The following is a 26200-nucleotide window of genomic DNA, read 5'->3' as shown; positions in this document are numbered from 1 at the left end:
ATCCAGTGGAAGCACTTTCCTCACGTTAAAGATGTTCACCCTGCAGTGACATTATTCTCCAGTAAGCCAATTATTATGTGATAATTGTCCTGGAGCCTTCTTAGTAAATTTAAGCCACAAGAATATAAACTACTTTGCTTCAGATGGTGGTAACTGTGCTACAAAGGAAATGAGAAATAAACTGGCACGTGACACCTTTTATAGCTCAACTGTATTTTAGAGAAGAGGGAATGTATTGTTTGAAAGATGTGCAAGAGAAACAGCATGATCTTACTAGAATTGCATATGCTTAACTATCACCCAACTGTGCAGTCTGGACTGCACTGCGTGTTTGAAAAAGCCTGCTGGTTCCTCTAATTTAAAGTATTTCCTAAACATGTTTGCCATACCTTTGAAGGAGCTGGAGAGCATGTTGTGAAGACAAGATTCGTCCAAAACAACCAGCCATAAATGTCTGTATCTGGACCTAAATAAAAAATTGAAACATTTAATGGCAGCAACTGAGGCTGGAATCCCACTTATCTGTGAGTAAGCCCACTGAAGACAGCTGGAGTTACTCCTAAGTACAGTAGATGTTTAGGACTGCAGGCTAAATAATTAGCTGTGGGTTTTCTACAAAGATAACAAGAGGCAAAATAATTAGTATTTGTTTCCTTTATTTATGCGTAAGATTTCTCACCCACCATAACGTCTCAGGGCAGGTTACAGCAATATAACCATACAATCTTAAACAAGTAAAACAATTCCAAACAAAAGCAGTGCAGAACAGATTAAACAAAACAGAAGAGCTGGATAAAGTGGGTGCCCAATGCACAGGGCACCCAAACAGGGATTTGGGAGGAGGAAGGAAGTCAGTTGCTACAGTCAGGAGCACCCCTCCATATTTGCAGGCAAAAATTATGCTTTAGGGAGGAAAGCCCCCCAAACCAGAAAAGCATGGCTGGCTCTTTGAGAGGACCACTCCTATTTAGGAAGTAAGGATACACTGGAATTTATAAATGTATATAACTGACAGAATCTTAATTAAATATAAAAAGTGTATAGGTGATATCCAACATTACTCATACTCCAATAAGATGCCAAGTAGATCCAGTGAAATAAATGGACTTAAGTTAATTTATCAGATTCAATTCTCTCACTATGACTTAAATCTCAAAAACACCAACAATTTCTATCACTTAATCAGTAGTTATGTTACTTACCTCTAAATTTTCAATTTTTGTCATGAAATCTGCAAAATCCACATCAAACTCTGTTTTCCGTGGGTCAAGAATATCGTATTTTTTCTTTTGAACGCTTTGGTAGATGTTTTTGAACTTAATTGCCATAATATCAATTCCTTCAATGGTGGACATACTCAGCGCAGAAAAGGTTTGAACTATGGTTATCATCTCTGTAATCTAAAATAGGGGGGTTGTTTTCACTATAAAGATAATGGACTCCTGTAATTTTTATTTTTATGATTTATTAAATTTTTGTACTGCCCTTCATCCAAAGATACCAGGGCAGCTCACAAGATAAAAATACAGGATAGAAGCACAAAATAAGTAGTGAAAACAAAAACAAAACAAAGTAATACCCCTCCATCCCACAAATATATTTAAAAGGCTGTAGAATATTAATAAGTCAAAGGCTTGGTAGGATTACCATGTCACAAATACTAGGTTAGAACTCTTCTCACTGACATGAAGTTTTCTTTTTGAAGCGATTTCCACACAACCCACAACCGCAGTCTAAAGTATTACAACTCTGATATCATTTTACCACCCCAGTGTGTGTTTGGCCCAAATACGGGTGACGCTGTGGGTAAAACCTCAGCGCCTAGGACTTGCCGCTCGCATGGTCGGCGGTTCGAATCCCCGCGGCGTGGTGAGCTCCCATCGTTCGGTCCCAGCTCCTGCCCACCTAGCAGTTCGAAAGCACCCTTAAGTGCAAGTAGATAAATAGGTACTGCTTTATAGCGGGAAGGTAAACAGCGTTTCCATGTGCTGCTCTGGTGCTGGTTCGCCAGAGCAGCTTCGTCACGCTGGCCACGTGACCCGGAAGTGTCTGCAGACAGCGCTGGGTCCCGGCCTCTAGAGTGAGATGAGCGCACAACCCTAGAGTCTGTCAAGACTGGCCCGTACGGGCAGGGGTACCTTTACCTTTACTTTACAGTTGGACAAAATGTACCTGAAAGAACTGGGAGCATTGGTTTTAACTCTAGATTGTGACAACAGAAGGTAGTTCCCAACCCTCAAAGAAGATAACCACCAACACCTTAATGAACTCCTCGACTTATGTTAATGTGATCCTTTATGTAATAGGCTGAAATCTATTACATTTAAATACATGGTGTTTTATTCTTAAAACAGGTTTTTGAAGCACACGTACCTTTTCTAGCCTTTTGCAGAAAGCTTCAAATTTGCCAAAAATATACATCTCAGAGACTTCGAATGTCTTCTCCCCTGAAGTCTCCAAAATTTGTTTTCTTGTTTTATGAAAACTCTTCTGATACTCTTTAAACAGAAAAATACAGTCCTAAGAACAAATAGATAGCAATTAGTACCAGCAAGCAAGCAAGAAAGGTTTATTAGGCAGGCTGCCTACAGCTATAAGCTGTCTCTTTAGCCCTCTGCGTGGGCAGGACAGAAATTCAATAAATCAATTCAATATTCCAATTATTGCAAGAAAAAAATCCTACCATTTACAGTTGTTTTTCCTGTGTACGTGGCACTGCCCAATTAGAATTTGTCTTTGCATTTTTATATGCAAAATTAATATTTCATATAGCTTTAATGGTTGTCATCTACTGAAATGTGAAGAGACCTAAATTTATTTTTGCTCACGTGGGCAAGCAGTGGGAGTTTTGTGGAGAAAGTTTTCTTAGCTTATATGATGAGTGTTCTTCCCTCTCCTGCCCTGACTACTGAACGTTTCTCGCTAATTAAGGGGAAATGATGACAAAATGCTTCCTATTTTGTAACAATTCAAAATTAATTTCTTTTCATTTCCTAGTGTAAAAACCAAACCACAGAGTGCTGTACTGAGGCAAATCCCCTGAGACCTAATTAGGAAGCAAAATCTGCTAAGATAGAGCAATCAGAATTTTTCAAATATAAAAGGAACATGTAAATTATTATACTATACATATTGGACTAATAGATGTAACGAGAATACACTATAGCAGCTTATTGAGAATGAAAACCAGAGTCTTACTGCACAACAAAAAAAAATCATTATAATATATGTACACACACAAACACACTTTCAGAAAAACATCTGCAGGGAGCAGTTGTAACGCCTACTGAAATCATGCACTGTTGCCACACAAACCTGAATTTTCTTAATTACTATAGGAGTATCCTGTTCCCATACACGATTAAAACCTCCATCAGTAATATATGCCTTACATGCTGTTACCATTTGATTTGTAACCTATCGTACAAAAAGACAGAGAAAACATTATGTCAGAATTGTTAGAATAGAAGGAAAAATATATACTGTATGCAGTGCTATTTTTCTAGAAGAAGAAGTGCCGGAACTTAACATGAATGCTTCCCTTGTTCTCTTATCATGGCAATGGCGCCCACCTGAGAGGGAACTGAATTCTGGTGAGTTCCGGCTAAAAAAAAAGTCCTGACTACCAGCGGCGTAGCATGGGTTGTCAGCACCCGGGGCAAGGCAAGTAATTTGTGCCCCCTAACCCGGGGCAAGGCAAGTAATTTGCGCCCCTAACCCCTAACCTGCCACCGCTGCCAGCTTCTTCTTGCTGCTGCCTGGGCTGGGGTATTTACGGTAAGGTAGCCACGGTGGCGGCGGCGGGTCCGTGTCAGGTGATCTGAGGTGAGTTGCCGCTGGCGCTGCCACCCAAACGACGCCGCTTGCCCGGAGGAGGAGGAGGGCAGAGAGGCGGGGAAAATGCAACATGGCCCAGCAGCTGCAGCAGCGACGGCAGGGCTGTGAGGAGGGGCTGCCTGGCGCGCCCTCCGTGGCCCTGACGCGCAGGGTCTGCGGCAAGCGCTGAGAGCCGCTACCTGTCGGACGCCTCCAGCCCGGACGCGCGCACAGCTCGTCGGTTCCGTGAGACATGGGGCTCTGCTACAGCTTGCGCCCGAGGCTCTTCGGCGACTCCGGAGGCGGCAAGCGCGCCCCCCCAGATGTTGCGCCCGGTGCGGCCGGCCCCCCCTGCACCCCCCACGCTACGCCACTGCTGACTACATACTATCTGTCTATGACAGTGGTTCTCAAGGGGTGCAGTGTGCCATACTGGTATAGCAGGAAAGGATGTCAAGTGTGACGAGAAGATCCAAGGGCAATCAAAGAAACATTTTAACATTTCAGTGCAATGTAGTATCAAAATAATATTTTTTATTTACAGAATATGGAACGCTGGCTAATCCTCTACAGTTCTCCATGACATATTGTTGTGAACAGGGATTTTCAACTCTGACTCAATATGAAAGATCAGAAAAGAGAAAGGCTGCTTTGTGTTGATGAGGAGAGGAGAGTTTGCCTCAAATTGGACCTAATATAAATGAGCTTTCCCGGCAAAAGCAAGCTCCCACCTCTCAGTGCATTTGTGCACATACTTATATAATAGGCTTGGTTATCATTATATACTGAGAATAATACTTGTTATTTTGAGAATAATACATTATTACAATAAACATGCTATTGTCTTATACTTTCTGGATGCCCCACAATCATATTATGAAGTAGCTGCATTCTGTGTTATAAATCAAGCACTGCTAGGAGTTGTTTCTTTTTGTTTCCCAAGGTATTTCTTATCACTAAAAAATAAGGTGTGGCACAAGCAAATTTTTATTCTGAAGGGAAATTGCATGAGCCATCTTCTGTGGAAAAAGCAGCCATGGAAGAGACCCCATGTTATGGAGGGAAAGGACAAGGATGAAGTGTAACTACTTCCCCCGTCAACATATGAGACACATTTACTCTCTTCCACCCGCAGCTTTTCTCCCATGCATCTCTATTCCCGTCTCTTCCCTGACTTCTGTGCCATCTTCCTGAGACACCCACTCTCTGTCTCTCTCTCTCCCTCTCTCCATGAAACACATGCTGTAAATGGAAAGATCTGACTTATCACAACCATAATATAAGGAAGTTCAGCACCGAGGAGGAGGGAGAATGAGCAAGCAAGCGGACAACTGGCAAAGAGGGTTTGGCAGTTACCTCAGTTGGCTAGAGTGTGTGGGATTACTTTACATAAAGCACCTGATTCTCTCATTTTGCATTCTGGGGGAAAATCTGCTCCTTTAAATTTACATACACATCTCCACCTACTTTTATAAACAGTGACGTCATTCTCTCAGAAGTGTTATAGTATCTTGAAACACTATGAATCATTCGGATAGCGTTAATCAAGTTCTGTATTCCGTGGGCCATGGAAACCTAAAACAAACATTTTGTAGAATTAGATAAATTCATGATGTGAGACAAGATGCTTTAAACTACCAGCTGCGGGGCTGAAAAGCAGGAAACAGGTGTCTCTCTTGTGAACAGGCTAAATAACTGAACAGAGAAGTACTGGAGAGCTCTGTGTGTATCCTCTGCATGTGCAATGTGTACTGCTGGACTCGGTTCCTCCCTTCTGCCATCACCACTGATGCTCCATCCCCCAGACCTTCATGTTTCAGGATAATGGCCACTGCCCCATTTACATAAAGGTTGTGCTCAGATGCACTGCTAAGTCACAAATGCACCAGCAGAGCTAATTTGGCACACAGGCACCACACTGACCTCCGCGCTGCTTCATTCCTCTCCCTCCTGGTAAACAATAGCAACCTGCTTGCCAGGAAGATGGCGTAGTTGCTCTGCTTCACCCAGCAAGCTGCTTTTGTCATGTGCTGGTGCGTGCAGTTTGTGCATTCCTGCTTTGCTCCTACCTAGTGTTTGTGGGTTTATTTCTCCCAAACAAATCACAACCAAGAAGCCAAGAACAACCCTAGGTTCGGACTTCCGGGTTGGCGCCATCGTCGAATGGCGGACTCCCTCCAAGCTCCGGAGGGAGCCTGCTCGGCAGGGGCTGGGTCCCACTGCGCCGGCGACGCGGGGACCCTCAAAAACCATGGGCGCTGAAACCCATGGACTTGGTGACTCGGCGGGCACTGTTTGCGCCCCCCCGACCCGCGAAGGAGCCTTTTTAAAGGCTCCAGAGCGGGGGACGGGGGGTGGTGTGGTGCTATGAGTCCTCCGCTTCCCCTGCCGAGCAAAGCCGCATGCCATTTGACGGAGAGCGCTGACTTCTTCCATTGAAAATTTGGACTAAAAAGAATAACCCGTGAGTAATTGGGAAATCGGATTTAAAAGGAAAAAATTTTTAAATTTGGAACGAGTGGGGGAGGTGCAAAAAGGAAGTCCGTCTCCCCCCTGTTGTAGAGGATTTAAAGCAAGGATCTGACAACTAAGATCGAGAGAAGGGTCTACTTTTTATTGATAAAGTTATTAATTTCACGATGGAAAACTACAAGATTGTGCTGGAGGAGAAAAGTGGAATGTGTGAGCTAAAGTGTAACCCCCCCCCCCCGGGAACCGGGAGTGATCCGTGAGAGCGCCTGGTGAGGAGATATAGAGATTTTGACAGCTGTCAAAGTAGCTGTCAAAGTTGAAGAATAAAAAGAGAACTTTGTTACGATGACTTTGCCGGTTATATTTGTTACAATGTGGATATAAATTGTTGAAAACAAGGGATAACAAGTTACTTTGACTTTTGGGTGTGATCTGGAAGGAAACTGAGTTACCATAATCCCTCTAGAGGAGGCTTTGGGACACTACAAGAACTGCTGCAAGTGGAAAATTACGCATGGAATTGAATGGGACTTTTTATCTCCTGGGAAAACTGCAGAAATGAAACATTATTTTGTCTACAGAGGTCTCTACACTAAAGGAGACAATAGATCTATCTATTGAAGAATGGAAGGGACTTGATGCAAGTTTTTGTTCCTGAACAAATAAAGCCTCTGTAGAGGAATTAGAAGTTTTTGGAATTAGAACGTTTTTGCAGTGGAACAGGAAAAGAAACCAGAGGAAAGTGAGGAAAGAGAACAACAAGAATTGGACAAAGCTGGAAGTGGGAACATTTGGGACATTCAGATTTAAAAGGACTAAGAAACAAAATTTGAGTTTTACTCTTAAATATAGAGATCTGGATGGAAAAAATGGACCTTCTTGAGATAGAGTACTTCCAAGATTGGGTGTTCGAAACTAAAGACTACCAAAAAGATGGCAAAGACTATTAAAAAGACGGCAAAGTGGAGCAGAGAGAGATTTGGACATAAATGTGGGGTCTCCAGGTTGACAGTAGACATTGATGGACATTGGGGATCATAACCGGGAAAGGGGGGAGGGAAATTTGGAATCCAAAGGGTGTAAAATTATACTTTGTTCTTTATTTTTTTATTTCATTCTGTTCTGCGTATTAAAGAGGGGAACTCGTGGAAGGGAACAGGGGTTGATTTTAGGGGGGGGGAATATTTTTTAACACTGGGTCAATGATAATAAGCATAAAATTTGGGGTAAGAACTTGCTGAACTAATGTAATGGAATTGGAATATAAGAGGGGGTGAGGTGGGGAAGTCCTGGAAAGATGTTAATGAAAATAAGGCCTAAAAGTAAATGTTCTCTTTTTCTTTTTCTTTTTTCTGTTATATTTGGAAATTTCAATAAATATTATTATAAAAAAAAAAAAGAACAACCCTAGGTTCAGGTTGTGATTTGTTTGGAATGAAATAAAACTTGTGGTTCAGACAGCATGCTAAGGCAATCGCTGACTCTGTGGTTTGTTTCCTTTCTGGAGGAAGAGAGGAACCGAAGCAGGAGAACTCAGTCTGTGTGCACCAGCTCAAACTGATTTGCTTCACATGGTTTATGACGTAGGGTTACATCTGAATGGAGCCCAAAATAGTATTCAACAACTCAGGGAAGCAACTATTTCTCAATGTTAACAGCAGTGCCCTCACTCAAAATGTGACACTGACTCTTCAGATATGAAATCATAGGATTGTATTCGGAAGAAAACCAAAAACTCATCACCATATTCCATATTCCATTGGGGCAGCTCAAGTGTAGTCACAGGGTTGTATGACTGAAAGCACCATGTAGATAATAAGAAAAGGCATGATAGAAAGCAGCATCTTTATATTATGCAGTATCCTCTCATCTTGGAGAGCTCGCAGGAGAGATTGAACTTGGACAGCCTTGGTATCTGTGTGCAGCTGCCACTTGTAGTGAGACACTGAACTATCAGTGGTAGCAGCCACCTAGGCAGTGAATGTCAGGCCTTGAACTGAGTCTGCACACCCAGGCTGCCCACTGCATCCTGCTGGACAGAAGGTGTAAAAAGGGTTTCATCTTCCAATTCAACTTTGATGCATTCCTGTATCCTTTGTGAAATATACTCAGAGTCGAGAGTGGATTTCATGCTCTTTATTCAGCTCATAGTGGTGAGGAGGAATGGAAGTTCCCCCAGAACGTCTGCTTTATATACATTATTTACACAATGGGCCCCACGTGATTGGCTAATTCCGGGATTCTCCTGTAGGCCAATCAGGTTGCGGATTCACTTCCACCTGGAGCTGAATTGGGTGGCTCCTGTGGACCAATCAGACTGCTGCATTCTGAATCCTATTGTTCTAGGACCAATCAGACTGCTGCATTTTGGATCCTATTCAACTCAGTACATAACACTTTGGCTGTTCTTTGATCTTTGATCCTGACCTCTGGCTTGCTCTTTGGCACACGTGAGGAAGCTTATCCCACTGGTGGACAGGATCCTCCTCCAACCTCCACAGGCCACTTTGACAGGTGGGCAGAACCACTTGCATGTCAGTCACCTGATACCACAATGATGTCAAGTGAAGCCCTTTCCCTTAGCAGCTTGGAATCAAAGTGCGCAGGCAAAAGCTCAGGGGTTTGCAGGCACTGCCAGTCAGCTGACCAGTGTGTGAATCCCAACTTCAGAAGAGAGCTTCCTTTGCTTGGGTCACTTGAAACCAAACCACACGCACAAAGGCGAAGAGGTTTGCAGGTACCACCCATCAGCTTTCCAGTGCTGCCTGCAAAGCCCACTTTTGGCTTTACCTGCCCCACACCTGATGTTAGATATTATGCCTGGTTTAGGCCAGGTGAGCAGAGCCTAGGGGAAATGACCTCATGGCCTGTTCTTTGGTTTTGCTTCCAGGTTTGTCCTTTAATCCTCACTTCCTCTCCTGTCCTCTTTAGTCCCACCTCCTGGTTTGTCCTTCAGTCAGGACTTGTTCTTTGGACAATACCTCTCCTGGCTTCATCCCTTGACTCTCACAACACACATGCACCCCACCCCCACCTAGCTCCCAGTTCATCTCAGACAGCTGCCTACAGCTTAGCCTTTGCAAACCTTTCCATTCTACACCACCACCAAGCCTTTCTAAGTTGTATTGCTCTATTTTGTTTGGATAGCTAGCCCTAAAGGTTACTTTGTGGTTAAAAAAATAACAGTCTGGGTGGTGTTTAAATATGCTCAATTTTATATGTACTGCTTTTTGACACATTTTCTAAAGCCATTCATTACATGCAAGTCTAATGAGAAATGTAACATTATATGAATTTTAAAAAAACAGTACTTACTAAATCATAGTTATAAAGTGGCTGGCAAACTTTTTCAAGGGTGTACAAATACCTCACATTATCTTTTGATTCATTTGCTGTATCTGTTATTCTGGCATCCAATTCTCTCCACAGCTAGAGTAAAATATTATGGAACAGGTTAGTGTAACAACATAAAATGTGAAAAATTCAATTACATTCAAACCACAATGACAAAATATATTCTGGAAACCTCCCCCCCCCACACACACACATATGCTAGTTAAAAACATTTTCTCCTATAAATTATTTTCTAGAATTTACCTCATGCTAATAGAAGCTGCTATAACACAGTAGATAGAAAGCTGGACTCTGAGAGAGTCTTATGTTTGTCATAGCTATGTACACATTAACATTTACTCTGACTCCAGTGCTCCTACTGCTAGTTTATGAATTTGTGTACACATGGCGTTAGCCACAATTCAAGGGTTTTCTGTAGTTTCTTGTGAAATGCTGCTGTTTAATGTATTTTCCTCCATGCCAGCTTCTATCTGACTTGAGAACTGTAGACTTGTTGGATTCATAGGAAAGCCCAGGTGTGTACATTTGAGATTCTTACCTTTCTTTCCAGGGCATGGGGATGGTGGGAGAGGTCTTACACACCTGGCATCGTTGTGCAAAAGCAGCCCCTCCCCTCTCCCTCTCCCTCTCCCTGTAAGTCCCACATCACATGGAATGAAACTATGCCTACCAATCCTGTATAGAGGTCACACTGTAAATTATCATGCCAGTTGATATAATCACTCTGCTGTACATTAATGCAATAAACATAACAGATTTTTAAAATTGTAGCTAAATGGTGGCAAAGGAAACTTTTGCGTCTATGTTCCTATGAAGGGTTATAATAGTAGTTACAGAAATAAACCAGGCAGTGGCAGTTACTCTGAATTAATTAAATTGGTTTGATAAAATATAGTCCTACATATGTGGCATACCTGGCCTTTGAGATGCATATTTTAGGACTCACCCTATTTTTGTGATTGCCAATTGTTCTACAGTAAACTGTTTTTAATGCTGTGCTGCATTTTAAATTATTCTAACCCACCCTAGGACCTTAGAGTGAAAGATGGGTGTAATAATAATAATAATAATAATAATAATAATAATAATAATAATGGCTGTGACAAAGGGATGCCACAGACACAGTGTCATTAAACAAAATTTATAACACACACACATACATTTTAAAGCAATGAAATAATTTCTTATTAAAGAATAAATTAGAATTACCTTTATTATTTTGGAGCGTGCAACATTTAGGACATTTATGACAGCCTTGCAATTTTGTCCTTTGATCTGTTCAATAATAAAATTAAACTTAGCAGACATACGCTTCCAGTGTTCTAATTCGGTCAGAGGACCCGAGTCATCAGCTTCCTTTCTCATCTGTTCGCTCTCAATCAAAACCTGAAATGAAAGAGTGTTACGTATACAGAAAGAGCTTATCACTTGGTCATAAATTTCACATTCTACATAGCCATTATAAGCCCTGTCAATATTCCATTTCCTTCAACAGAAACATAAGGGCTGGTCACGGATGCTGATGGGTGCAAACTGGATGAAATTCAGCTTTTCTAATTTAACTTGCACTTTGTTTTCCTTACTCCTGTCCCCCCCCACACACACACCAATAGTCTTTATTTATGGATTTTCATTATGGATTTATGGATTTTCATTAGTAAATATAACTAAACTGTCATACTCATTCACACCTGCTGATATTAAGATAACTTAATTCAAATGCAGCTTATTGTGGACACTATGCTGCTCGTACATACGTAATATTGTACTCAACAAAATTCTAGCCCACTCCCCCCAATTTAATATGGATTTACTGTTTCCACTGATTATTTATTTATTGGATTTCCCACACAAACAGTAGATCCAGATTAAATAATATGAGGCAGCGTTTTGATGAAGACAATGTCAGGTCGATGCTGCCGCAAAAACCTGCATGCATGTGCAAACAATACTCTGCAACCAATGTGCTTCCCATTGCTGTTCTATCCTGTTATTTCCTATGAAATGTGTTTTGATGCATTTTCCCGCAAGCCGGCTCCTATCCAAATTAGGAAAAAGAACCACCTAGCTGCATTTTAAGCGGGCAATGTGTGCACAGTCTAAGTCCACAAGAAAATGCCAAGTGGAAATGGCAATAGCTGGCAATCCAAAAAAACAGTTTGGGGGTTCAAAGGGGAACCAGCCATGTTCAAAACACTTTTCCCCCCAAGTTACAAGATTTTCAAGAATGAAACATGCAAGTCATGTTTATGAATAGCAATCTGTGTCTTTGGCTGTGGAAGCTGCCAAAGCAAGTTCCAGCCAATTAATTATTCTATTTTATTTTAAACATTTCCAAGCTTCCCTTCCCTTTTTAGGCCACCCTTCAGTAAAACAATCATGACAATGTAAAATAGAATAAGAAGCACAACAATATAAAAATACAAGATATGATTTCTAAACGAACGATGTTTTGTTTTAAACTATGTATAGAACATAGCCATTGAATTTCACGACGCCTTGCAGTTTTTCCAAGTAAATGTAATACACATATAAACATGGCATTTACAGTGCTCCATAGATACTGGAGAATTCCTGGTTCTTCATAGCTAAAATACTAAAAGAAACTTACTTGCTCGATTTGCTTATACCATATCATAAGCACTTCCTCTAATTGATGAACCGTATCAGGATTAGCAGCTGCTGCTGTCACTTGCTCAAAAGACTGGAATTTACTGAAGTCAATATAATCTATTTTTTTCAGCTCTACTGTCCCTTCAATGCTCACTCTTGCACCTAAAATAAATAACAGAGAACGTTGTGGGCCCAGGCGCATTGAAGTCATGGGCAGTACGGGTGAGGTGTGGTTGTAGCACCCTGCTTGTGGTTAACGCTTAGCTGGAATGAAATATTCAACGCAGCAATAGAGAAATTAAAATAGTAATTTATTTGTCAGACAAATAAATAAGAGGCACAGTGGTACATGGTTACCAAGCTCTGGCCTGGCCTCCTGCCATCCTGGCCAGCACTTATATTTCCTTAATCCAGCCCCCTTTGCTCCTCCTGTGGCTGCCTCTGTCCAATCAGCCTGGTTGAAATTCCTATTGGCTGTTTGCTAGAACCAATCACAAAAGATACACCCACTTCCTTCTGTCCTTATATGGGAGACAAAGAGCTATATATAAATGACAAATAAGTAATAATATATCTTACATGGAATCTTAATTACCAGCTCACCTCTTACCCTCCTTGCCCTATTGCCTTCTAAAACAAATGGTTAATCTTACATTTTTATCTTCAACAGATGTCAAGGATCTTGAGTTCACATCAACATTGAAAGATTTCCTTCAATTGAAGGTTTCTAAACAAATGCCTGACAACTATATATCAAGAGTGCTCTATGGCGTCTCCTGTCTAGCAGGGGGGCTAGGCTCATTTGCCCCTCTGGTCTCCTATTGCAATATGACTCTATGAAATAAGAATCTAGCATTTCTTAAATCCTTTGCATAATTACATTTAAGCCAATATATTTAAGCTAATATATTTCATACATTTGTCATAGGTAGCCTTTTAAAAGAATAAAGCTTCTCAAAGTGAAAAGGAAGGAACTCAGTAAAAAAAAAAAGCTTTTAAAAGAAGCCTCTTCAGTTTGCACCCCTCCTTTCACAGCCAGCTAGATGCTTCTCCATTGCTCTTGGCCTTTCAACCTTAGGAAGAAGATATGGCTCATTTTACTGGGAGGCAAATGGTATTATTTTCCCCATTCCTAATGGTGTTTTGCAATCTGCAAGGTCAGTTGTCTGTAATTCCTTTTTTTATGACTTTGAGAATTGTTTTTCCTGCTATAAATCAGGAGGCCCCCTTGTCTTAGGAGGAAAAAACATCTTGCCAAGGTTCTTTCTCTGCCTGGCATGAAACATTTGAAAATCCTTAAGCTTATTTTAAAATGCAAGCCCTGATTAAACATATAGAAGCTTTGATAAAAATGCAGGCTTATGATTAGATGCCTCATGGTGAAGTTGCAAGAAACACAAGACAACAAACTGGAATATAAACAGGCCACAACTTCATTGATTACAGATGTCAGCAGCTTTTGGCGCAGGCATTGGGTGTGTATCCTGAATCAATCAACCCATCTGCTTGTTGATTATTTGGCAGGGTTAATGATCATCTTATGATGTACATCAACTTGGGGCAACTCCCACCCCCAAGATCACCATTTTGGGGGTGCTGTGGTCCATCAGCTCTCATCTGGGTGTCTGGACAGAAGCACACACCCATAAACACCCATCCCTTTGATGGGTTACCTGACTCCTTGGATGTCATGTGACCAAGATATTTGAGAGCAGAAGCAGTAAAGGAGTCTCGAAATGGTGTGAAATGTTGAAAAGCTGCAGAATCATTTGGGCATGCTGAATCACTGTGACTCCTCTTGAAGATGACTCATTCTCTGCATAAATATTGTATCTGCTTGCAGGCAGACTCAGGTGGTGGGGAGGAGCCTGTGCTCAGTGGTGGAGACTGTTGGTGCGTCATGCCTCTGTGTGACTCAGTAACTCTGTGTATGCTCTGAAGCTACAGTCATACCTCATGTTACGTCCGCTTCATGTTATGTTCTTTCAGGTTATGTCCCGTGGCGACCCGGAAGTACTGGAAAGGGTTACCTCCGGGTTTTGCCGCTCGCGCATGCACAGAAGCGCGAAATGACGTCACGGGCATGTGCAAAAGTGGCACATCGCAACCCGCGCATGTGCAGATGCGCCACTGTGGGTTGCGCTCTTTTCATGTTGTGAACGGGCCTCCAGAACGGATCCTGTTCGCCACCAGAGGTACCACTGTAGTTTAATCTTCTGTTCTCTATGCTGTTATTTGCAAACAAGTTTATTTTAACTCAGTAAAGCTTTTATTCTTTTGCTGAAGAAGACTGTGTTATCAATTTATGCTGCAAGACATTGGACTGGGGGGGGGGAGAGAGATGCTCCCAACCCCCTGTCCACCTAGACTGAGGATCCAACTCAACATAGATAATGTACTCAGACTCTACCATTTGTTCTATAAAAAGTGTTCCATTTCAAGAGAAGACCTATATGCATTTTGCATACGAGTTAAGAAAGTGTCCTCTCTGCCCTTGAGTGGTAGCAGGTAGCTGCTCCTCACAAACCTCAATAGAAAATTCCACCTGCGGGAAACAAAAATGAATGCATGGAGCGGGGGGGGGAGAGGTGTTTTTAAGATGAGAGGGCAGAAGGGAGCCCAAAATTCAATTAAACATAAAACTTATTTTTTTAATGCAACAATAATTTTCCTAGCCTTGCATTACTCACAAAAAAAATAGTTTCACAGTGTGAAACAGTCACATTGCTGTGCTGAGTTAGGCTCCAGAGTTTTCTGGATTGTGCTATCAAAAGATGCACTTCACTGAAATGTCACAGCACTTAGAAGCTATAGTGCATGACATTAATGTACATAATAAGTCCAAATGGCTTCTTACAGCAGAGAATTCAACCATGACAATATTTTTATATGAAAGCTAAGATACTGTGTGCCTGTGGCTTTCCTTATCAAAGCAGAACATACTTTGATAAATATTTAATAAATCTATAGTCACATAATTTTATGATAACTTTGTAACAGTCTATCTTCTTTGATTAATATAATAGTCTATCAAAAATGACATACAAAATATGTGTTATGTCTTCCTTCATGAGATTTGTGTTATTTTTATTTGCTATATTATGATTCATGCTGCTTTGATGAGACACAGATTCTCTGATGTTAAGAGGTACCTTTCATCACTGCTATCTACAGCTTACTAGATTTTAGCCCCATCCCTGCATGCCAACTTTGACAGGTGGGCAGGACGACCAACCTGTCAAACACCTGCTATCATTATGATGTCAGATGGTGGCCAGATGACTTGCCCCATCCACCTGTAAGAGGCCCTTGTGCTGTGATTCCCAAGCACCAAACAACCAGCTGGTTGATAGGCGCATGGGAATCGCAGTGCTAGGGAATTTGGCAGAATTCTGTTTTAAAGATACAGTATAGCGTGTGTGCATCCCCATGACTGGCAGGATTCTCTCACTGCCAAACAAGGTGTGCAGACTAAAGGCACATCTTTGGGTGCTTTAGCTGAGATCCTGGCATTGCAGGGGGTTGGACTAGATGGGCCTTGTGGTCCCTTCCAACCTACAATGCTATGATTCTACGAAAGGCCACAGTCTCTGAACTTGCTTTCACAGGGCTTTGTTGAACTGGACTGATGCTTAGAGTCAGCTGTCTTGAGTACTTGGTTAAGTGTTGGGACTTGTTTTACAGTGTAAGAAACACATCCCAGAAACATGCCTCTGGTGGTAATACAAGAGGTACTTTGTTAGGACCTGCAGGCTCCTGTAGCCTGAATCAGACATTATCTTCTTGGAAGAGGAAAGGGAGAACCCCAAAGTACAGTCCTCAGTACATGCTGGGACCAGGGGGAGTTGGCTCACCAGTTCACCAGGACACCCACCCTTAGACCTCACTGAGTCCAGAGACTCAGGCTGAAAGCCCATGGTTGATGAGAATAAGACATACAGTGCTAAAGCCTGGGTGTTCGAGACAGACAAAGAGGCACACAGTGTCTTAGGAGGTATTTGTTTCAAAACCTAACAAAACTGTATCCCCACCCTGATTTGACATAGGTAATCCTCATGAACAAAGGATCTAGAGATGCACAGTTGCTCTGTGGACATTGCCATTTAGTTGCTGGGCAGCTCTGGACTTAGTTGTATGCGGGTGGGGTAAGGAGTTTCCTGCTGCTGTTCTGTTTTTGTCAGAGACCGACAATACCGTTCTCGTCTAAATTCCTGTCTAGTGTGTTCTGTGAGCATTCCATGACACCTTCTCATTTCGCTCTCTCAACAAGTGAACTTTCACTTGTTAAATGAGTAAGCATGCACAGATTCGTCATGCACCACATGAATTAGGAGAGAATCCCTCTTATAAACACACAAATGGCATAATACTTCAAAATCAAACGTCTGAGATTAATTGAGCTCATTCCTTTCTCACAGTAGGTCTTACCATCTAAAAATGCCATATATCTGTTCAGCGTCTCAGTAAAAGCCTGTTTTTCAAACTCTCCCTGCTTGGTTTGATTCAAAGCGCCCCAATTATTTGTGGCAAGGACAGATGGCAGAAAAAGATTTGCGAGGATATTCTTGATCCCAAGCAGGAGCCCTTCACTTCCTTCCAGTACTGAAAAGTATATGTCCTTGAAAATCAAGCATTAAGATAGGTATTAGAAGTCAAAAGCACAAAAATCAGTTATGCAACAATCTTTGAGGGCTCTAAAATTAATAATCCTCTCTCACCTGTCACCCAAGGTGTTGAGAGGAAAACTCCCTTCTTCCATCATATTCTCTTGCCCAGCTTTAACCAAGAGGGACCTCAAACTGGGTCTCCACAGAGAAATGTATTTCACCCTCCCAGAAGTCCCTACCATTTATGGAACCTCTCCCCACCTGCCACTGCCCTTGCCTATCTGATGGATGTACTGCAAATGATGGTGGTGAGAATACCTCATGCATAGTTTTGACATTCACGGCAGTGTCATTCCTGGCACGTACAAAAAATAAACACAGCCCTTTGAATTTGTCTGGAGATTCATGTACATACAACTTCATCATTTTGGTTCCTTTCAGCACTCCTGGAATTGTTCTACCACACTCTGAAAACAAAAAAAGCACCTTTTTAACAACCATAATGTCTCACTTTTATCTGAAAAATGCTATCAGCTGCAATGATGCATAAAGTGATCTGGTTACTGCCGTGAGCCCATCCTATGCTGCAGTCATGTTTTATAATTTATTGCAGTGTATGCAGCATAGATTTGTTTGGTTTCTTGCGTGGTTTCTTGTGATGTGGAAACCAAGCCAAAAGGATTTTGGTACCATGCAAGAATGCCAGTAAAGATGGTCAATTGGGCTCCTGGTTCCACAACTTGGACACTGCAAATGAAAAGGCTCATCCTTTGCCCAGCCAACCAGAGGCAAGGCAAAGGCCACTACTTTTTGAATGTTGTCTAGATTTCTACAACTGATTTAGGGTATTTTTGCACTGCTGAATCAGGAAATGGCATCCGTTTCTCTCCATCAGGTCAGGTTTACTGTAAACTGAATGGTGGGCATTGATAAAGGTAAGTACACGTAAATTGCATGTTGCTTCACCATTTTTCAAACTTCAGGGCTTGAACTTCCGTTTCTTGGAACGCCTGGAATGCTCAGCGGCAGAGAGGTCTCTCTTCAGAGTCCAACAGTAGTCAGCCATCATGACTGCATCCCAGCGACCCTGATACCTGGTCTCCATCTATTTCATGTCCTGATGGAATCTCTCCCCCTGCTCGTCACTCATTGAACCCAGGTTCTCAGGAAACCGGTCCATATGTGAAAATAGGTAGTGCATCTTGACGCTCATGTTGCAGCCCAGGTTTCTGAAAGCAGTCAGCATGTTGTTGACAAGTTCTGCATAGTTTCAGGCATTATTGTTGCCCAGAAAGTTCTTCACTACCAGAACAAATGCCTTCCATGCTTCCAGTTCCACTTCGTTCATTGAGTTTCCGAACTCTGGATCTCTGATGAGTTGATGGATCTGAGGACCGTCAAAGATGCCAGCTTTCAGCTTCTCCATGGTCAATCCTGGAAAAGCCTAGCACAAGTAAGTGAAGCAGTCACCATCCTTGTCCAGAGCCTTGGTGAACTGCTTGATTAAGCTGAGCTTGATGTGCAGCGGTGGGAAGAGTATTCTGTCTCTGTCCACCAGAGGGTCGTTGTTGATGTTCCTTTCTTTGCAAGGCACCAATTCCTCCCACACAGGCCAGTCCTTCTTTGTGTAATGCTGAGCACGGTCCCTACTATCCCACATGCACAGAAAACATGGGTACCTGGTGAAGCCAGACTGTTGTCCCAACAAAAAGTTCACCATCTTCAGGTCAACACAAATAAACCACTTATGCTGATCATAACCAATTTTCTCCAGCACATACTTCACCGCTTCATAGTTCTCCTTCAGTGTAGTCGAGTGAGCCAGGGGTATAGAGGCAAACTGGTTGCCATTATGTTGCAGAACACATTTCAGTGATTGCTTGCTGCTGTCAATGAACAGTCTCCAATCTTTGAGTTCGTACTGTGGCACTCCAAGCTTGAGCAGAAGCTGTGCAATATCTGCATAGTACACCAAGTCCTTCTCTTCTGAGAAAAAACGGAGGTACTCTTGATGCCTGTTGCGGAAGAAGCTGATGCGAGCACTGTCAGAGAGGAGGGTTTTTTTCCTTCAATCTGGATGCCAACAGTTTGGCAGAGTCCTTTGACAATCTGAGGTTGCGAACTAGATCATTCAACTCCTTTTGGGAAAATGGATGTGGAGCATCATCTTCAAGAACCACTTCTTCTTCTTCATGTCCTTCAACACTGGAGGCATCTTCGTCACTAATGTCAGGAAGCTCTCCGAAGATTTCATCTGGAATTTCATCAGAATGAGCTACAGGACGAAGTGCTGATTGAAGATCAGGATACTTGAGGCTGCTCCGGTTCTTTCTGTTGATCCCAGCCACACCAATTTATGGAAGATTTCGAGGTTTTATGACTTCAAACTGATCCCTTTTCAACATAATCACCCAGAACTATCAGACCTGAATACTTCTTGTCATTAAAATAATCATTTCCAATCAAAACAATTATTTGACATGGCATTTCACCCCCACCAACTTCTTCTAAATGCTCCACACAAGCGTACATGTGAACAAAAACGTAAAAAAAAAAAAAAACATGTGGCCATAGATCAAAAACTTGACCCGATTGAGCAAAACCAATGTGATTTTTGGATTCAGTGCATCAGATTCGTCCTAAATCAACTGAAAAAACGCAGACAACAAATTTGTTGTTGACCAGTGTTATGAAAGCTCCACGTGTACAATTTTACAAGGGAGGAGATGGTCTTTCAAATATAGCACTAAACCTACATTTTAGGGCATTATGGGTAATAACCAGCACTTGAATTGTTATCAACTGTATATATATATATTAATAATAATAATGATAGACAGGTTCCTGGTTAGGCAGACTGTAGAAGTAAAAAGAAACATGACAGCCTTTTATATTAAAAATCCAGGGATTAATTTTGGATGTCATACTAGTTAAAAGAGCCAATTGAAGCCAAATTGTGTAGTACTACTACCTGGAGGTGATATCAAAACTCAATATTTTACAGCCTCTTTGCTTATACCGTGGCCTTATGATTTACAGAAGTTTATTATTTGATCTAGTGTGACGAAAAGAACTTCTCAATTTCACCTGAGATGGAAGGTTAAATAAAATAATTGCTAACATTTACCGAGACCAGGAGCTTCACCCTCCTGATAAATGAACTTCAGTGTTCTGCTTCCTCCTTTGACCAAAAAACTGTCAAACGCCTGTAACTGTTGAAATGAAAAAAGGTGGTTCAAAGTCAACATCTTGCCAAAATGCTGAATTATTTTTATTTAAAAGAAAGCAACCTTGCTTAGTAAGAGATTACATAGTGAGTTACCAAACATTTTCATCAACACTGAAAGAAAAATGGAAGCTATCTTTGTCTTTTTCAGAAGTATTTCCAGCAGCCATAACTACTTTGCTGTAGGTGTTGTTTTCTTCTTATTTTAATTTTGTAAAAAAATAACCAAAACTTTAAGGCATATCCAACTAAGACTGTGTATACTGCATGCATTTAAAGCAAAGTGAATGCACATCCGCCGCCGCCCCCCCAAAAAATCCTGGGAACTGTAGTTTGCTAAGGGTGCTGAGAATTGGAGCTCTGTGTGGTGTTAACTTCTCAGGATTCTCTTTTGGGTGGAGGGGCAGCTTTCAATGTATGGTATGCACACAGCCTAAATCACCATAGAGTAGATTCCTTGAAATCTATAATCTTAAGTTAAAACCATTGGTGTCAACTGGTCTAACTCTTGAGTATAACTAACACTGTATATCACCTCTTATTCTAATTTTATTCCACATTTAATCATTTCCAGAAGTGTGGGCAGATCCTGATTTATAGGGCAATCTTTACCCCCGATGCTGTTAGCTGGAGGAGCAAGGCTGGCAATGCAACCATCTCTCCACTGGCCTCTGTCAATGGATAGATGCACAGCTAGTGTGGCCTCAACTCTGCTCAAGTGGGTAGTGGCTTGTGGAATGGCCACCAAACTGAGTGCTTTTTGATGGTGGCTGATGACTTTGAATCCCCAGAAGGGTCCAGTCCCCAGGATCTCCAGTTATGCTAGCCTGGTGTTGAAGTAAGCTAAAGGAAAAGTGGGACAGGCGGTCGAAATACCATCCCACCTTCCACCCAGCCAACAAAACAATTGGAAGATTCCAGCATGGATTCACTAAAATCAGTAGACTTCCGTTAACATGAAGGTTTGTTTTCCTTCTCTCTCACAATGTTAAATTAACACATGAAGTATAACTGCATCACAACACTGGCTGTTTAATGGTTAATGATCTCTAAGAGAGAATTTCCCTTTTTCTCTGTTCCCCTTTTCCTTTTTGCCTACTCCTCTCACAGCTACCAATCCCACCACATGCACACACACCACACAGACATGTAAGGGACAAAGTTGAGACCTCTGTACTCTGTGCCCAAGCACTTCAGGAAGAGCATCGCAAGAGCCTCTCTCTTTTGATAACAATTCAGGAGCCCTGCTCCTCAATTTAGTGAACGTTGCTAGTCACTATAATTGACCATACACTTGAGCTCTTGGGACTATCCTAAATTCTTCTGAGCTGCATCCTCTGTGCAATTTGCAACCAACAGGAAATCTGACCTGGAAGAAGCATGGGTCTCCTATTGGTACTGTGCGATGGTTGTCATGAATCTGATGCTAATAAGCTTGTATAAACTTAAGACAGTGGTTTCATCCAGTGTGCCATGGCACCCTGGGGTGCCTTGAATGATGGTCAGGGGTGCTGTGGGCAACTCTGGCCTCTAGCCCACTTTCATTCCCTCCTCTGATGCCCTTTCACATCTCTGCCTTCCAAAGGCTTGCACAGCTGTTTGTTGCAACAGCCCTGGTTACAAGCTCCCTGGGCGAATGGTGCCTCTGGGGCTGGCCAAGGGGTGCTTCCCAGGCCCCTGTGGAGCAGTGGGAGGAGACACCTCTCTTTGGGGCAAGGGGGGCAGCTCAGAGACAAGGGACAGCAGCTGCAGTTGCCCAGAGCACTCCCAAGGAGAGGGGGGAAGAGAGGAAGCTGAGAGACCACTCCACAAGGGAGTATGTTTGAAAAAGGGTGAGAGGCTGCCAGCTCTACACGCAAGGGGTGACACTACTGGACTCCTGAGCCCCACAGGGGTGCCGCAGAAAGAGTGTAGTTGGTCAAGGGAGCCGTGGACCCCAAAAGGTTGAAAATCTCTGGCTTAAGAGATGAACGTGTTGACATTAAGAGGACTGAGGATTTAGGGAGCAAGGCTTAAAAAAAATATTAACTGTAGAAGCAACATCTGTAAAGCAGACTCACTGTTGGGCCATCTAAAATTAGCTCTTCCACAGTTACGACGTCTAGTCCAAGTCTGTCTGACAGAATTTCAAATATATATTTATATGCGGCATTAACTTTCATTTTCCGGCCTTCCCTGGCTTCTTTAAATCGTGCCTAATGGAAAGAAAATGTGTTAAGAAATAATGCAATTCTGACTTCTTCTTTTTCCTGCGAAACCTTTGTTTCCTAGGTCCCATAACCATACTGCAATTACACCTTAGTATGTGCAAGGGATGTGGGTGGCGCTGTGGGTTAAACCACAGAGTCTAGGACCTGCTGATCAGAAGGTCGGCGGTTCAAATCCCCATGACGGGGTGAACTCCCGTTGCTCGGTCCCTGCTCCTGCCAACCTAGCAGTTCGAAAGCACGTCAAAGTGCAAGTAGATAAATAGGTACTGCTAACCCTTTTATTTCTTTACTTTCGGCAGTCCGTAACCATAAAAGAAGCAACCTGGAGCATCTGTAACCTGAGTTATGACTGTATAATGCATCATCTCACTAATACATGCCTAAATTTAAGTGGAAGAGCTTGTAAAACACCCACCCACCCTAAACTCTGACACACAAACCTGTTTTTCCTTTAGAGTTTCCTGCAGAGACTGAACACCACTGGTGCTCCGGCGGAATTTAGATGTCCTACGGCTTGCGCCGTCTGCCGGCCCACGGCCAGGGGGTCTAGGTCGACTACGTTCAGAAACTTCTTTTGGTTCTTCCTCTGCAGTTTCTCTGGCTCCGTCCTCGGCAGCTTCTCTAGCTCCTTCCTCTGTTGGACCAGGTCCAGAGTCTGCAGCCTCTGGTTCCCCAGGGCTGCCGAGTTCAGCATCTGCTGGGGGGCCTGCGTCAGGATCTGGGGGAGGCTGATCATCCTCTGGACCAGGAGCAGCATCCATGTCCATGGGTGCCTCTGGTTCGGGAGCAGGCTCTTGAGGTGCAGCAGCAGGCTCTGGAGCAGCGTCCTCACCAGCACCTGGAGCTTCTGGTGTCTCCTCCATTTCAAATGCTAGTGTGCAAACAACGCCTGTGTCTATATGATAAAACAAAAATTAGAACACCAGTCACCACAAGGCTTGGGTTAGGCACTGGAACAACCTCCTAAGAGGAGTTCATCTCCACAAGGTGCCAAAGTTTGCACTGACTGAAGCGTTAAGACAAATTGCTAGAGGACAAGAACAAGCAGAGACATTTTCAACAGATGATCAGAAATAAAAAAATAAATAAAATTGAATTCCTTTTTTGACTGGAAGGCAGACAATAAAATCATTTCAAAACATTTACTGTGTTGGCCTGAATATAAGCCGCACACACAAATAAGCCAAACCTTTAAAATTGGGGGGGGGGGGAGAGACAACACATGGCAGTGACCGAGTGGTCTGAGCAAAAAAATGTGGCCCTAGAGGACCTGCACAGTGCACTGGGAAATGATGGGGGGGGGGGCTGTTGAAGGCGCCTCGACTCTTCTCCAAAGTGACAACTCTACACGGTGCAGCTGGGGGGAGATTTGCATAGGGCGGCAGCAGCAGCCTGCCTGGGCACTCGCAACCCACCAGTGGCTGCCCCCCCATACCGTGTGGCCCCCCCTCTCCCTAACAGCTGTGGGGGCCTGCTGGGCAAGAAGAGACATTCTACCGGGGGGGGGCAGCTCGCCTCAGGCTGCGCCAGGCTTTTTGTAAGGTCACAAATATAAGCCACACTTTAATTTTTCACGGTCAGAATTTGGAGGAAAAAATATGACATATTCGGGCCAATAGGGTATTACAGCACATGATACTGCCTCTTTCTTTTTAAAAAAAAATATAATTTTTTTTATTAAACACTTTCAACATACCAAATTATCAATCCAAATAATCAGTTACATTATTTTTCTCCTTCCCCCCATCCCTCCTTGTCCCCCCTGCCAAGGACGTCCCTCAGCTCCCCTCTCTTATTTCTCTGCATGTTATTGTTCTCTGCATGTTATTAATTGGACATATCCTTGCCTTGTTTGTCATGTGTTCAACTAATAAATTTGTGGATGTTTATTCAAAACCTGCCAAGGAGTCCAAGTCATTTTGTTGCCTTTTTAAATAATTTGTAAAAAGTTCCCATTCTTCCTTGAAGTCACGATTGTCCTTGTCACGCAAGGACAAGGACAATAAATTATGTCAATTTAGCCATTCCGCATAGCTCATCAATTTTTCTTGCCACTGTTCTTGCATTGGGGTTTCCTCATTCTTCCATCCTTGTGCTAAGACTATTGCCGATACTGCCTCTTTCGCCAGACCACTGAGACAGGGTTTCATTATACTGTACAGAGGGCAGCAGGTCTTCCTCTATAGGCTTGTGTTCTCCAGTTTTCCTCCTCTAAAACAAGACACGAGATGTCAAGTATTCCCCTCTCTCCCAACACAAGAATGTCTCTGACTTACCTTGTTCAAAAAGATGTATGAACCACTAAGACAGTCACAGTGAATTCATCCACTGAGATCAGAGCAGTTTCTCTCTCCTCTTCAGAACAAAATGAAACCCAGGACTAGTGGGTGGAAGAATTCATAAAAAGCCGACTCACACAGCTAATGCAGTTTAAACAGGCTTCCAAGAACCCACCTGGGACTATATGTGGAAGGACACATTACATTCTAAGGTGTGCATGAACCACACTGGCAGTTGGGCACAGAACCTGTCCACCCAATAATGGGATGGAATCATGATGCAAGCCCAACTGTAATGTTGTATGGTTGCTTCCAGAATACCTGTTTATGGAATGTTCATCTTGATCTGTTCGCACAACATCTGTGTGGATGCTATACAACATTGCTGTCAACTGGCAGTTGTTCCACATTTCCCCACCATTACTTTTCTTACCATGAAATGTCTTACTTTAAAAAAAAAAAACACACCACAAACGGTTTATTGCACAGAAGTGCAGCAGTGCTGTTGCTATTTATCATAAGGTACCCACTTTATTGCACAAATGATACATACAAGCATCTACTCAGATGGGGGAGAGATCCACACAAAAGTGTTGCTGACAGCTTGGAAGCAAACTATACAATCTCCATTGCTAGGCAAATACCTTTCATTGTGGCAGCCGAGGTGTACAAAATCAGAATGTGCATCTAGCCTCTCAGGTATGGTAAATTCAGTGCACATGAAGACACACTGCAATACTCTAGATTCTGATCAGAAAGAACTAGGCTACCCAGGGCCAGTTGTATAAAGATTTGTGCTATTACTGCACCAACATTTTGCTTTGCTAAATAGCGGCAGCTGACTACCATTTGCTTATATACTTGAAAGGAAGTAAATGAGTGCACTTGACATCTCTGGGGTAGGCAATGCTAAACATGCTTCTTGCTTATCTCAGTCATTCAACTCATGAAAAATCTCTGAGTTAGATTTTACAGTATTTGCAAAGTTCTGTTTCAGCTTTTGTTTCTGTTAATTAGTCTCTCTCTCTCCCTCCCCCCTCCCTCCCTCTCTCCTATTTTATGGACACAGAGGTGCTGTGTACAAGGAGCAGGTCCACTTTAGGCCTGAATCAAAGTCTGCTTTCACAAAGCTGTGATGATCCTTCTACTGCTAAGGCTGAACAAACCAGATCCATCTCCATCTCTGTTGTATATTCTTTGTGAGCGAGTGAGCAGAATGACACATTTTATTTTAAATGATGCACCAAAGATATGCACCATCTAGAGGTTGGGCTGCCTCTTGTGATATCATTGCCAAACTCAGCATAAATGTTCCCAAGAGGCAAGTGGGGGTCTATGTCAATGTTTGGATGCCTGGTGCCATTTTGAAACAAGATGGCAGATCAAAACGTGACTTTTACATGAATTCATCTGTTTCTTGGCAAAGGGTTGGCTGCCTCTAAATATATTGCTGCCAAACTCAGCATGAGAATTCCCAATGTGTATGTGAGGGTGGGGGTGGTCTTTGCCAGGCACCATTTTGATTGTGACTTTGCCTATTTTTGGTGTAAGTTTGGCTGTCTTTCAATATATTGTCGCCAAACTTGACATGAAGATTCCCAAGGTGGAGGTGGCACTCTTCAT

The 26200-nt window shown here is 42.6% G+C and overlaps 1 protein-coding gene across 1 annotated transcript in view; it reads right to left on the bottom strand.

Moving 5' to 3' along the window:
- Positions 1–24696, bottom strand: part of DNAH8 (dynein axonemal heavy chain 8) — a 131578-nt gene extending 106882 nt beyond the window's left edge. The window contains exons 1-14 of the mRNA XM_081854116.1: positions 24575–24696; positions 22739–23193; positions 22149–22283; positions 19990–20074; positions 17181–17329; positions 16684–16873; positions 12254–12417; positions 10852–11028; positions 9604–9717; positions 5284–5391; positions 3316–3417; positions 2374–2520; positions 1203–1400; positions 390–466 (exon numbers count right to left, since the gene is read on the bottom strand). Of these exons, the coding sequence (XP_081710242.1) occupies positions 390–466; positions 1203–1400; positions 2374–2520; positions 3316–3417; positions 5284–5391; positions 9604–9717; positions 10852–11028; positions 12254–12417; positions 16684–16873; positions 17181–17329; positions 19990–20074; positions 22149–22283; positions 22739–23161 (2069 nt within the window). The 5' untranslated portion in view covers positions 23162–23193; positions 24575–24696. The remainder of the gene's footprint in view (positions 1–389; positions 467–1202; positions 1401–2373; positions 2521–3315; positions 3418–5283; positions 5392–9603; positions 9718–10851; positions 11029–12253; positions 12418–16683; positions 16874–17180; positions 17330–19989; positions 20075–22148; positions 22284–22738; positions 23194–24574) is intronic.
- Positions 24697–26200: the final 1504 nt, after the last annotated feature.

This window comes from Podarcis erhardii (assembly GCF_964252035.2).
Source record: "Podarcis erhardii genome assembly, chromosome: 3".
NCBI lineage: Eukaryota > Metazoa > Chordata > Lepidosauria > Squamata > Lacertidae > Podarcis > Podarcis erhardii.
The sequence above is the reverse complement of the archived record's forward strand: the minus strand, read 5'-3'. Positions and strand labels throughout refer to the sequence as shown.